The sequence below is a fragment of the Berghia stephanieae genome, chromosome 6 (assembly GCF_034508935.2).
Source record: "Berghia stephanieae isolate SIO BIC M18660-M18661 chromosome 6, UCSD_Bste_1.3, whole genome shotgun sequence".
Taxonomy (NCBI): Eukaryota; Metazoa; Mollusca; class Gastropoda; order Nudibranchia; family Aeolidiidae; genus Berghia; species Berghia stephanieae.
Window position 1 is genome coordinate 23,961,594 of NC_088365.1, and position 15,000 is coordinate 23,976,593.

The following is a 15,000-nucleotide window of genomic DNA, read 5'->3' on the forward strand; positions in this document are numbered from 1 at the left end:
CACAATGAATATGTATCCATGAACAGAAATAATAACAAACGACGCGATAAATTCATTGTATCAACAGGTAATCCAGCGTAACCGTGGTGTGTAATGTGTACACACAAACTTTGTTGACAATCAAATTAATATCGCGGAGTTTTAAATTTTAAGCCCAGCAGAGAACTCGCGCAATTCGGTTGGACAGGCCCGATACTATTTTTAGAAGGCCCTGCTTGTGAACGTAAAGATGCTATGCGCCTAATTCAAATACTTCCAACATCCACCGGTCGGATTCAACGTACCGACACACAAAACTATCTTAAAACTTAGACGTTTATAGCCTGATTGATACAACTAAGTGAGAACTACTCAAAAAACTGGCGGCTAAAAGCAACAGCAAAGAGCTGAAATGATCTCCTATTTATTTAACTTTTTTATTTATTTATAAAATTTTGTGTCGTTTGTTAGGAAAGCCGGGAGGCCTTCCGAAAGCTCCTACATCCCCAGTATTCTTGTTTTTTATAATGTTCTGGTAGGGGATATGGGGGGGGGGACTTTTTTTTTAAGTCTCCCCCTCCCAAACCCCCTACTAGAACAATCATACTGGGGATGTAGGAGCTTTCGGAAGGCCTCCCGGAAAACCAACTTTTGACACACTCTTAAATCTATTCTGGTCGCTTACCATTTTGTAGACAGACAAACAGATAACAATTACGACCAAGACGAACACGATATAACGCAGGGGGGGATGAGTTGATGCTGGACATGACCACACGACTTGGTGGGGGGACAGGGCTGAAACACAGTGGAATCATGTTATGTTTAACAACAATAAAATCAATGTATAATTGAAATAATAATGATATTGGGAGGCCTTCCGAAAGCTCCCACATCCCCAGTTTTCTTTAAGATTTGTATTTTAACCGTTGATATTTTGTCATGTGTTTATTTATTCAATTTATAAAGTCTATAGCATTTTAAAGTCTATAGAACAAACCTTTATAGATCAGTCAAAAGTTTTAAATTTTCTAATACGACCATTGATTTGATCATCCACCGCCGCCATTGTGGTTTGAAGTATTTTCGTGGCAACGGTTAGGATTTACAGGAAGTAAGACACAGGAAATATAAACAAGAAAATTGATGGTATCCGATACCATCTATGACGTCATTTAACTAATGACAACCAACTATTTAAAAATTTGGAACTTTTCCAACTTTTTAAAATGTACTTCAAAGATGCATTCCCCTTTGGGAGTAGTTAAAGGTAAATCAATCGAAATAAGTCTACATCATTTGAGAATTATCATTAGACGGGCTATAAGATATGCTGATAATTACGACGCAAATATTTTTTTTCAGATTTAAATATTTTCTTCTATGACGAACAATTATTTGTACGCATCGACAATGTTTTTCAACTATATCCAGACCATTCATACCAGTTTAATGGATATTTCAAAACTTTAAAGAATAATTTACGCAAGAACGTTGCTTATATACAACTGAAGACCTTTAAGTTTCAAGTTCACTTTCAATAGTGATTGTTCATATGTATATATGTATGTATATATTATGTTACTAATCATATTATGTCTTCTCTTACAGCAACTAATGACAATGCAACTCTTTCAGACTCCACTAATACACATTCTCTTTCAGATTTGAAGTGCGGCGTGACACAAGAGATTGAAAGAAGACCAGAGATGGAGTGAAAAATGGAAGATAAACCATAACGATACTTCCATTTTTCCCATACTTCCTTTCGTTTCCCCCACAAAAACCAGCCCCAATTTTTTTAATTTACCCCATCAAAACAATCCCTCTTTTATTGCTGGGGATGTAGGAGCTTTCGGGGGGCCTCCCATGATATTAATAATAATTGTAATGTAAATCAAATAGATTCTAAAGACTAACCTGATTTGTATTGCAATGGTCGTCGGTCTTGCACGAAGATTAGGGGAGAAGTGCCAGTCCTGTGTGAAGTGGCGGGAGAGGGGAGCTCATCCAGTTCTTCGTATTTGTGTTTATTCGCGAGGTAAATAATTTACATTACATACCCCTCCCCCCCACCCTAGAACCATCTACTCTATATACAGCTGTGATAATATCACAGTTTAAAGTTCCATGCGCTCAGGGGCGCGAATGATTCTCCCTGAGCGAGTGGTCCTACATTGCGGCCCTTGAGCTCAGGAGCCTTCCGTTCCCAAAGGAGCTGCTGGTCCATACCTTGCTTCTAGTGCAGTCGCCTCTGAGAGCTCCTGATGATATGCGTCTTCGGTAGGATCAGGTTCAGGATCTGTTGCACGTTTGCCTCAGCAATAGAGAGGCGGATATTTTGTCTATTTCTCCTGTGTGTTTTGCCAGTATATTCTGCAGGATATTGGATCTTTCCTGATTTTTCTTTACCTCTGAGATAAGCCACTTGTCCTTGGTGCCTGGCTGAGGCTTCACTCTTACCTCCTCTCCTGGTGAAAGGACAGGGAAGGACTTTGCAGTTCAGTCGTGATAGAATTTCTGTTTTACCTTCTCCTTTGATAAGTGAGCTCGGAAAGATTCTGATTGATTGTGCCCGGCTGCAGCGATTTGCTTGTGGTGGGTAATTTATTTCTGTGACGTCGGCCAAGAGGCAGTTGCGCTGGTGACAGGCCAAGTCCTTCTAGAGGAGTACTGTTCTAATCCATCATGGCGAGGTTTTTGTTTGCTCCCCTGTTCCAAATACGCTTAATAGTTTGAACGCCTCGTTCAGCAAGGCCCTTGTCTTGTTGATGCTGCGGAGAGAAGACGTGTGTAATATTTCAAGGTTATTGCTGACTTTTTTGAAATTCTGTAATAGGAAGTGAGCACCACATTCCGTTCTTATAATTTCTGGAATGCCACGAATGCCTTTAGTTTGTAGCAAAGTGTTCACTACTGTTTAGGCACACATGTTGGTTAGCTTGTTGACTAGGATAAAGTGGGAATAATAGCCAACTGTGATAAGAAACTGTTCTCCTGTGAACTCAAAATTGTCGCAAGCTACATCCTGAACGGGCAGTTCTGTCTGAGGAGTTGCCTTAAGAGGTAGCTTAATCTGCTGGTTTTGGAAAGAGGCACATTTAATGTAGTTCTCGGTAGCTGGTCAGATGTCCGCACTCATTCCAGGCCTGAACAAGACCTCCCTGGCTCTCTGTTTGCTCTTTACCACTCTTAGGTGAGACTTGTGGATTTGTTTTATCATGAGGCGTATGAGGCTAAGAGGCAAGGTGATTCGATTGTCCTTGAGAATAATACCGTGAGTTCAGCCCTGGAATCCTAGTATGGTTGGATCTGATGAGGTACTTCCGAACGAATGGGAGGCCATCCCTTGAGGATGGTGGTGGGCAGGTCTGCTAGTTCAGCTTCTGTGGCCTGTTGTATCGCTTGGTATTTGTTATCGGTTGTCAAAACTAATCGTCTGATGTCAATGCTGTTGATATCTGCGTGATCCTCCTCTTGATTGAGAAAGCATGCACGGGGCAGGGTGTCTAATAGTTGCATTGTTGATCCTTTGCTGTATGTAACAGTGAGATCATACCACTGCAGAGCTAACATAATCCTCTGTAATCTCATAGGGACTAAGGTGAAGAGGTTTCTGAAAAATCATTTACAGTGGCTTGTGGTCATTTGAGACAGTTGTGTGCTTCCCAAATACATAACAGTGGAATTTCTTGCAGGAAAATGTTATAAATAACATTGCTTTCTTTATCTGGACATATTTTTTCTGTGTCGGATAATGCTCTTGAAGTGTTAGCAATGGGACGGCATCAAGCCCTGTGCTAGATGCATTGCATTGGATGTGTGTGTGTCTTTGTTGGCATCATATAGTGCTAATACTGGGCAATTAGCACACATTTCTTTTAGTTTTTTGTAAGCATTTTCTTGGGGTTTTAGCCAGATGAATCTGACACAATCTCGTAATGGGGCACTGTGAGTGCTTAAGTCAGGAAAAAAATTACCCAAGTAGTTCACGAACCCAAGGAACCCCTTGATTTCCGCTTTGCTTGACGGTGCAGGCATCTTAATCAGAGCTTCAACTTTGGCTGTGTCTAGCCTTAGTCTTTCATTTGAAATGAGATGACCCACACAAGGCACTTGAGACCGCCGCAGCTTGTTTTTTTTTCAAGGTAAGGTGTCTCGAGTGAATTTTTTAGCTCTCTCCATGGCCTGGCGGAGTCATGTGTCATGATCCTGTGCAGTCTTACTAGTGATGAGAATATTATCTATCACTGCATACACACCATATATGCCTTCCAGCATATCGTCCATAATCCTTTGGTAGACTTTAGAGGCAGCGCTGACTCCAAATGGGAGACGCAGCCAGCGATATCTGCCTATGGGTGTGTTGAAGGTTGTGAGGTAGGATGAAGCGTCATCCAGCTTAATTTGCATGAACCCAGTTTGGCATCCAGCGTAGAAAAAAAAACAGTAGCACCAAGAATTTCTGCTGCAATCTATCGTCTTCGTGGGATATTGTTCCCCTTGAATGGCTTTGTTCAGATCCGATAGATCCAAGGACAGTCGAACTTTGTCTCCTCGTAAAGTGACAGTCATACTATTGACCCACTCAGTAGGATCCTCTACTTTGTACAATATGGTTTTGAAGTTCAATCTCTTTCAATTTTGAGATTACCTTGTCTTTTAGGGCTACTGGTTATCTCCATGGAACGTGAATAACGCCTTTTGAATCAGGTTACAGTTTTATTTGGTATTCCCCTGGCAAAGGGCCATTTGTTTCAACTATCTTGGGGAACTATGTTATCAACAGATCAGAATCTAAAGAGGAAAGGCGCACCAAGAGTCCCCGTTTCTCAGCAGCCCCGCCAGAGATCACATTTTCTTGTTTCATATTCACAACTTCAAATCTCTCTTGGGTATCAATATCATTTTGAGTGACTTTCAAGACAGTGGAACCTACAGGACTAATGTGTTGGTTGGAATATGTTCTAAGAACTCGTTTTGAATCTGTGAGTTCAGCTTGGTGTGAAATTTCTTGAAACGAGTCTGAAACTGTTTTACACTTTGCTCCAGTGTCTATTTTGAACTCTAGTTCCTGATTGCAGACTTTTAAATTCTGGCTCCACTTATCAGTACTCTTTTGCTTGTTTGTAGTGTTAGTGTAGATTGCTAAAACTTCATCATTTAAAATGCATTCGTCCTCCTCTTCTGTTTCTAGAAGCTTGATGGTCTCGAATTCTCTTCATGCAGACTCGAGTTCAGTGATTTTCTTTATTACAATAGGAGCATGTAGTGCCAATTGCAGGGCATCTCCCCTTCGTACGAATATGGTCGGAGCCTCAGTGCCTGCACTCACTGGAATATGAAGATTCGCTTTCTTCAATAATTTTGTTAGTTTTAGATCAAGGCTTCTGTGGCTGCTTGAATGGCTTTGCTTTGAGCTCGTAAATCTAGCGAGGAGAACATGAAGATAAAGTCAAATCTTCGTTCTGGCCGCGTACAATCCGTACTTGTTTTTTTAAGTCTCATACTGCTGACAAATGCTAATTGCTTTGGCTAGTGAGAGTTCTTCCCCTCTATCTAGCAATCCTTCCTGTACGTTGCTGTCTACCTCCCCACCAATGATGCAATCCACAAGTATGTCATCAGGGTCAGTGTAATTGTAATCCATTATTATCAACCTGCTTTTTTCCATAAGATTTCAAAACTCTCTCCGAGCCGCTGTTTTCTTTTCCGAAAGCTGTACCAAGCTATCATTTTGTTCTTTATTGGTCTTACGCACGCCTCAAATTGTGCCAATACTTTTAAAGGATCATCTTTATCTCCTTCCTTCCAAGGCAATGTCCTATACCCTTCCCGGCTCTTGAGAACCTATCCGCGTTCCAAGCCAACCAGCTTTTTGTTTAAACCTAAGAGTGGACAATGGCCCAGCGAACACAAACTCTGTGTGGTCCCTAAATCTAGTGAATTCTGTGTAAAGATCAGGTGCACTCCAGTCTAGTACGAGGTGCTCAAAGTTGAAACTGGCCATTTTTCCAACACTTCTGACACCATGTAATGTAAATCAAATAGGTTCTAAAGACTAATCAGCATGTTGTTCTTTGAGGCTACTTAAGCTTTCACCTTTTTTGTATGTTGGGCGAAAGATAGGTTACCGTCAACTGGGGGAACTTTGCATTTAAATTTTGGACGAATTAGGGTATATTTAGTTATGTGGTAATTAGATTCTTTGATAAAAATTTTAGTCATTTAACCAGGATAATAACTACAATACATCTGAGATGACTCAAAATGTTCATTATTCACAGAGTCAAAGTTACCCCTTAAGGCAAAGTTACCCCAGCTGACGGTACGATCCAGTGTAACACCAAGATAGACTGGGAAAGTGATTATTTCCAGTATTATTCAGCAATTTTGGCTAATTCTCGTCTTGTTTCTTTCATCTGTCCTCGTATTTTGTGTTTTGGCTTTCCATTCTGAATCAGTTGGTTTGCCACTTCGTTGCTGCTGCTCTTGTCTGGGCCTTTAGTTCAGTATGTAGGTTCTCGATGGTTGCCCAAGTTTTCTTGCCCTTGTGAGTCATGTTAGTGTTACAAATCATCTCTTGATTCAGAAAAGTGAGTGAAGCAGGCACTTATGTTGATAATCACAAGTAAGGAAGTGAGCAGGGAAGTGCCAGAAGACAACAGAGAATGGTTGCTCGAACTCGCGACCTTACTGATACAACTCCGCCTTGCCGGGGAGATCGCGATTCTACTGTATGAGCTATCCACTACCACCACCACCACCACCCCCCACCCCCCTGGACACTGAATTCGTGGTTCTATTACAAGCCTTACAATAATGTCAATTGGTCTATGTTTTGATCGTGGTATTGGATCACCAACAGTTTTTTTTTCAATGTTGTGGAGGTGCTTAGAGCTTACAAACCCTCTTTTCCATCTTGAACTATAGAATGATAGTTTATTTTTAGCATCATGCAATAAAGTAAAATTCTACTTGAGGGCATCAATCTTCTACTGTGTCACAATTGCTATAGTATTTACTATAGATAGAACGAAGATGACGTCACTCAAGCCTTTGTTATTATATTTTGCCATCCGCGTTTGTGAGTAATTCTCACGAAGCTGTATTAACCAGACTATAAAAGTTCATGGTTACACATAGTTTTGTTTGTTGGTCCGTTATACTTCCGGATGGCAATGTTATGAGCTTCTTAGCCAAGCGCATACTATCTATAGCTCCAGCTGTTGCTATGGCTGTTGAAGTCTCGATTATGACTAAATTTTTCTGGTTTTGAAAATCTATATATTGCCATGTCAACGAGACAGGTGGTGGCTTCTATAGATAGAACGAAGCTGACGTCACTCAGGTCTGTTTTTCTTCCATCCATGTTTATGAGTTATTCTCACTAAACTGTATTATCCAGATTATAAACGTTCATGGTAAAACAGTTTTGTGTGTTGCTCTGTTACATTTCAGGATGTCAATGTTGTGAACTTCTTAGCCAAGTGAACAGCATCTGTACAGAAATGATGTTCAGATGTATATTTTCCACCCTCAGGATTTCCATTCTACACAGTTGTCATGAATCTCACTCCTTATGTCTGCAGTGAACACCATTCACTTTTTGTCCTATCGTCTGGTGAACATGATTCACTCTCCGGGAACGTATCACCGATGGGCTGATCTTTCTCCTCTTCCTCCCCTCCACGGATTGTTTTATCTATCAATCTGTCCCTCACTCTCCCTTCTCTTCTCTCTATCTTCCTTCCTTCATTCCTCTTCCTCTCAAAACAGATTGGTTGAGACTTGTCTTGGAGACAAACACTGGTAAAGATCACAAGACCAAGTTAGTAACCTGTTCATTCTGTCTCTAAGCTTCGAAGGGTTAACACGTTGCTTGTGACTTCTGGAAAACAACACACACACACATACATACATACACACACATACACACATACACATATACACACACATTCAATTCTTCTTTTATACGTACGGAATCGACAACTCTATCAGAGTTAAAATCAGACTGGGGCAGGTGAAATAAATTTTGATGCATTATTGAAAATAATTAATTATTAATGCCTATAACATGTTATGGTTGAAATGCTTTGATTTTTTCCTTCATTCATGTCAGCTTCCTGCTCATGCCAGTGAGTGTTTCTTCTTGAGAGTACACATATTTCATTGCAATGGACGGATATTGATTTTTTTCAAAATTGTCATTTTATGGGTATCAGTTACCATCTAGAACGTGTACGTGTAAATCATGATTTACCAAAAAAAACAAAACAACACGAAAACAACAAATACAAAAAAAAAATAAGAAAAGTAAAAAACCAGATTTCCCCAACCCCCCCCCCCCCTTTGTAGTTGGAATTCAACAAAAGGAGAAACAAACAAATATCTTTCTAGCATTGTCATAATATTGACTCTAGCCATTTCCTAATAAGCGGTGAATGACATCATGAGTCGGATGGTGAAAAGGTTTGAACTGAGATATTGCCAAGTTTCGTTCGAGGTATAAGAAGTTCAATTTTGATCAAAAATTAGTTCTTGTCATATATGATTATATCAACACTTTTTTTGGACATCTTCGGGAAATATCAAAGCTTAATTTCACTTCTTAATATTTTTACAGCTAGTCAAATTGAAAAATTATGAAATATGAGAAAAGTTTCTGGATACCTTTTCCATAATCTGACCATAACTTCATGAACAAGTACCCAATTTACTTGAAATAAAGATTAAAATGCTCTGGGGGCATGTTCTTTCAGAAAATGCAAAATTGAAAATTGAAAATGTTCACCTTTCGACTGATTATGTCATGCACTGACATTAATATGTTCCTTTATGTATCTAGATCCGTGTTCATAACTGGAAAAGAAACAAGACAAGGGATTCTTGCTATCGATCTTGTGTTGTTGTTGTTGTTGTTGTTGTTGTTGTATTTTTTGATGTTGTTGTTGTTTGTTTTGTTTTTTTTTTTGGTTTTTTTTTTTTGGTTTTTTTTTGTTTTTTGGGAGGGGGGTTTGTTCTTGTTGTTGGATACAATGAAATCAACATTGTTACTTATGTGACCATCCCTTTTAACTCAAATGTCATTTGGTCATGTGAGTTTAATACAATAAGTCTACCGCAATGGTTGACCAACAACTATTTATAGATCCTACAAAAATATGTTGACATACTGAGTTACGTTAAAAAAGGCTGTCTCCGTGTTACAAATTTACTTTTATGTTAAAAAGATCAGCATCTGAACTACCAAATCCTTATCATCTTACGTTTATGTTGACACTTGCAAGACTCATTCATTTTGTAAGCATCTTTAACACTTTTTCTTAAAATGATTAAACGGTTATGTTGATAATCTTTACAACCATCATATCTTTTTCCTTACAATTTATACATTGGTCACGGCAAACCTAACCGTTTACATCAATGAGAGCAGTAACATTATTGTGACAGAAATCCTGCCAGTATAGTTAATCAATAATATGACCTTTTAAATGACGCATTTCTACAGAAAACCATGCTCAATGCGCTTTACAATGCTTCTTTTATCCTTCCAGTTGGCTGTATGGAAGCGAATGTCCTTTTCATACAGTATCAGTCGCCTATTCGATGACCTTTGTCTACTAAAATTCTTACAACAGCCGTCACAGCCTGTAGCCAGGTATTCATTCACACCTGAATTGAGGGAGGTAGTAGTAGTAGTAGTAGTAGTAGTAGTAGTAGTAGTAGTAGTAGTAGTAGTAGTAGTAGTAGTAGTAGTAGTAGTAGTAGTAGTAGTAGTAGTAGTAGTATAGTAGTAAGTAGTAGTAGTAGTAGTAGTAGTAGTAGTAGTAGTAGTAGTAGTTGTAGTAGTAGTAGTAGGAGTAGTAGGAGTAGTAGTAGTAGTAGTAGTAGTAGTAGTAATAGTAGTAGTAGTAGCAGTAGTAGTAGTAGCAGTAGTAGCTGTAATAGTAGTTGTAGTAGCAGTAGTAGTAGCAGTAGTAGTAGTAATAGTAATGGTAGTAGTAGTAGAAGTAGTAGTAGTAGTAGTAGTAGTAGTAGTACTGTCATGACATATTGCAATCGCCTCAACTTCCCACGATTGTAAATACATCACTACACACAACTCAACACAAACCATTGTCGTGGCAATGCAACGGCTACCAAGCGTAACAATGTGTTAATCGTTCTAGCCCTGGAACAATAAAAAGAGAGCCATCTGGTTTTTCACCTGCATTTAAACCCCACTTCGCACTTATATGTTAACATATGGAAGATGTCACTCTTAGCGGAAACCGAATTAGACATTCACGGACGCTTCAGTTACGACACCCAGACCCCGATTGGACTACGGACAACGACCAATAAATATACCAGGACTACCAAAATCCTGTAATATTATTGGCTCTTTGAGATTCTCCAACTCCCGTCGAAAACCTATATATGTCTAATTTAGGGGAGATGACGGTCTCTCTCCATTTCATCTACTTAGAGCTCACTCCTCTATAGTCAACTCGAAAAATCCCACATAGCGAGAAAACTGTGCGCACAAGGGTCAGTGAAAAATTTACATTGTGTCACTATTAATTAATTGAATTATACTAGTGTGTAGGAGTGATAATTAATATTGTGTTTTCACCTGGCAGTAAGTAGACACAACTAAAAATTAACAGGAATCCATAATTCTTAATTGATACTCGTGTTTCCTATAAAGATGTTCATTCGCTATCTTTATTTACATATATATAAATATATATATATATATATATATATATATATATATATATATATATATATATATATATATATACTTATACATGTATTTTGATATAATTGTGTATATCCTTCCCCTTCAAAAAAAAAGGAATGAATTATCAATGTGCTATCGCGACTACTCGAGAGTTCTATTAGTATTTATATGCATTTATTATTATGTTCTCATTAATACATATCCTTCCCCATCCCACTAACTCAATGCGCCCCATTGATTTCATTAATTATAGTGGTGATTTAAGGGTATTGGTTCGAATCCCTCACGACCCCACTATTCATTGAATATTAAAATGTTGCAGCCTAGTCAGAGATTTGCACCGGTATCTTCCACCGATCGGTATGCAGGAAGCAGGAAGCCTTTAATCATCCTTTCACAGATCAGTTATGACCGTAACCGTCAGCCTTTGATCATCCAGCATGAACCTGTATTGATGAACCCTGTTTGATGACCCAGTATGAATCAGTGTACTGACAGACCACATCCTGTGAAGGACCAAGCCGTACGGCTAGTACACAACAAATTACAGACTGCGGACATGAACGGCTGTTGCCAGATATAACAGAAACCTCCTCACGCAACCAGGCGCTAATAGCTAAGATAATTAATAAGAAAAATGAATAGTAGTGTGATACGGGATGAAGATCAATACTCGTAGAATCTTTTTAATAAATTAAACACCACATTATTATCATTTGGCTAATACTAATTATGTGTTATCGTGTTATTTTATGAGGCAATTCTGTTTAATTATATAAAAATACTTTACTTTAACGGGGATTAATACTTACCTTCTGAACCTACCTATCCCTATACAACGTGCCAATATTCTACCACTCCACTATTACCTATTTCTTAAAACTTAAACATTCTATTACTATCAGTCAAAGTGCCAGGAACATTTTAACCATAAATAAAATGGAATAAAAGTGGCGCCCGGTGCTGTCTATGGGAAAAATTATCTGACTCCTATCTTTACCTATCTCCTTCCTTACCAACATCCTACATAGACGTGACAATAAGTAGTAGTAGTAGTAGTAGTAGTAGTAGTAGTAGTAGTAGTAGTAGTAGTAGTAGCAGTAGCAGTAGTAGTAGTAGTAGTAGTAGTAGTAGTAGTAGTAGTAGTAGTAGAAGTAGTAGTAGTAGTAGTAGTAGTAGTAGTAGTAGTAGTAGTAGTAGTAGTAGTAGTAGTAGTAGTAGTAGTAGTAGTAGTAGTAGTAGTAGTAGTTGCTGTAATAGTAGAAGTCAGTAGTAGCCTGTCAAAGAGCCATACGAGGTACGAGAGCGAAGAGACATTCGAATTTACTAACTTCATCATTTTCACCTCACGTTGATACTCAGTCAAAAAATTAATTGTGCCAGGAGAGAAACACCAAACTTAATTTCCCTGGACATAGATGTGATTTTCTATAGGGGGGGGGGGGGACCTGATCGTGGTTTTCCTGCTAAATCAATGAAGGGGTATTTTGTCTTGGAAGACCACGATCATTTGGCTATCTGGTCCAGTGGTACGACACTCGCTTTCGGATCGGAAGGTCCTGGGTTGGAGCATCGCTCGGCGCATAGTTGAGTCTTTGGAAAAGGCTCTTTACTCTCATTCTCTCATCGTACTCAGGTGTAAAATGAGTACCTGGCCGTTATCAGCGTTGTCCCTGTTCGAAAAAATATTGCAATATCGCCTAACAGGTGTCATGTCCCGTCCTACATGATAAGTGTTGCTGTTGACCAGGGCCCGCGTGCAAAGTGATTTGAGCACGTTTAGTGGATATTGCCCTATATAAAAGCTCTATTAGAAGATCATGCTATCCCAAGACATAGAAGAATGAGCAGCTTGCCAGTCACAAAACTAACTGACGTCTATAGACAGTATGCGCTTGGCTAAGAAGCTCACAACATTGCCATTCGGAAGTATAAAGGACCAACACACAAAACTATGTGTTCATGAACGTTTATAGTCTGGTTAATGCAGTTTAGTGAGATTTACTCATAAACGCTGATGGCAACAAGCAATAACAAAGACCTGAGTGACGTCATTTCATACTATCTATTGCTAAGCAATGTGCAAACAAAAGGTTTTGTTGGATGCACATGCCATGATCACAGAATAATAATATGCTTCAACAGTCGTAACGTCACTTCACCTCGTAATGCCGCATGGTAACTTAGTAACTGGCTCTCAACTACCGGAACAATGGCGGACGCCCTTATGAAATATTTTTCCGACGAGCATAAAAGCGTATCCGGGGGAAAAACATTATAAATCTGATCATGTTTTGACTTTTACACATTCTGATCACAAGACATATGAAAAGTTCTAGCCAGCATGAAGAATAAAAAGTACCGATTTTCTTTATTTAGAACCACGATGGCCGCCGTAGCTGACGTGACATCAGACTATTGATTCCAATTGCAGCACATTGCGGATCGCTTGCTTTCAAAGATCAATAAATAACCGATTCCTATTTTCCGAGAAAATTAATTAATCGATCGATTCTACAGAGAAAACCCTCACAGTTCACCATAAATAATATTTAACGAGATACACAAATTAAAACTCAATCTGATGTTCTCTAAAATAATAAATAAAAAGTGAGCTATTACATTGCCCAGTCTGCCCACGCACTTTTAATTCATTCGTGACCAATCGTCTCAAAACAGTGTTTTGTCAACAGGAACTAAGAATTAATGCTATGCGTTTTGTCAACAACAAAAAACTCACAACATTCGCCAGCCGGATATAACCTACCAACACACAAAACTATGCGTAACCTTGATCGTTTATAGAACGAATGATATAATAGGATTCAATAGTCTGATGTCACGTCCGCCCAGCCAAGAAAATCTGTTATTTTTATTCTTCATACTGGCTAGAACTTTTTCACACGCCATATGATCAGAATGTATAAAAGTCAAAATATGATCAGATTTATAATGATTTTCTCCTCTGGATACACTTTTATCCTCGTCGGAGAAGTATTTCATAGGGCGTCCGCCATTTTTCAGATAGTTTAGAGCCAGCTACTAAGTTCCTATGCGTCGTTACGAGGGAAGTGACGTCACGACTGTTGAAGCCTATTGAGAACTAATAAAATGTCTGGCTAATAACAATATCGAAGAGCTGAGTGACGTCAGTTTCTATTAAATAATAAGAACAACGATCTATGAGTTATTTGGAATGGTGTTTCTTATCATTGTGGCTATGTGGTGTAGTGGTATGACCGGAGGGTCCATGGTTCGAGTTGATTCCGTGGAAAAGGCTCTTTACTGACATTCTCTCTCCGTACTCAGGTGTAAAATGACTACCAGGCCGTTAACAGCGTTGTCCCTGTTGGAAAAAAATGAAATGTAATATCACCTATCAGGCATCATGCCTCGTTCTGCATTTTACGTGCTGCTGTTGGCTAGGGATCCCTTGCGAAGCGCTTTGGGTACGTTAATGGATATTGCTGTTCTTGTTTTGTTTTTATTTCTTTTTTTTTTTTTTTCTTTTCCTTTTTTTTCATTTTTTGTCTTTTTTTTTTCTTTCGTTTTACGTACAGAAATTAAACAAAGCGTCGTGTTTGTTTGTGGCTTTAAATTTAATTTCCGATTAGTAATTCATCCCGAGATAATACCGCTTCAATGCTGTCGGTTACAAATGTTGGCCACTGTTGGCCGGATGGCGTAGTGGATAAGAACACACACACACACACACACACACACACACGCACACACCCACACACACACACACAATATGTCAGAATAGAAAACTAAAAATCTTGTTCCGAAAGTCCGAGTTTTACTTAAACAATTTTTTTTTTCAATTGAGCTTTTATATAGCGCAATATCCACTAAACGTGTTCAAAGCGCTTTACAAGGAGACCTTGGCCAACAGCAACATTTAACATGTAGGACGGGACTTGACGCCTGTTAGTCGATATTACAATATTTTAGGATAGAGACAACGCTGTTAACGGCCAGGTACTCATTTTACACCTGAGTACGGTAAGAGAATGTGAGTAAAGAGCCTTTTCCAAAGACTCAACTATGCGCCGAGCGAGGCTCGAACCCAGGACCTTCGATTCGAAAGCGAGTATCATACCATCAGACCACATAGCCGCACTTAACCCTCTCCTTACCAACCACAGGAAAATTGTCACATTCGTTTCGATCCAACCAGCACATTTATCATTTTGATTTCTTTTTCAAATCACCCAATTCAAATAAAAATGTTTTATTATAGCTATAAAAACATAACGCCGTGTTGTAGAGCTTATTTTGCTGATCAAATT

At 38.9% G+C, this 15,000-nt stretch overlaps 1 protein-coding gene and 1 long non-coding RNA gene across 3 annotated transcripts in view; one reads left to right on the forward strand and one right to left on the reverse strand.

The window, feature by feature from the left end:
- LOC144974715 (putative methyltransferase-like protein 24) overlaps positions 1–15,000 on the reverse strand; it is a 47,259-nt gene that overhangs the window by 17,012 nt on the left and 15,247 nt on the right. Inside the window, exon 2 of one of the 2 annotated variants that reach the window (XM_078917888.1) lies at positions 665–777. In XM_078917888.1, the coding sequence (XP_078774014.1) occupies positions 665–667 (3 nt within the window). In that variant the 5' untranslated portion in view covers positions 668–777. Of the gene's footprint in view, positions 1–664; positions 778–979; positions 1,076–15,000 lie in introns of those variants that run through there. The other variant, XM_078917889.1, reaches the window with a different exon arrangement.
- LOC144974717 (uncharacterized) overlaps positions 1,179–15,000 on the forward strand; it is a 28,735-nt gene continuing 14,913 nt past the window's right edge. The window contains exons 1-2 of the long non-coding RNA XR_013645799.1: positions 1,179–1,249; positions 9,537–9,640. This is a non-coding gene — a long non-coding RNA (uncharacterized LOC144974717). The remainder of the gene's footprint in view (positions 1,250–9,536; positions 9,641–15,000) is intronic.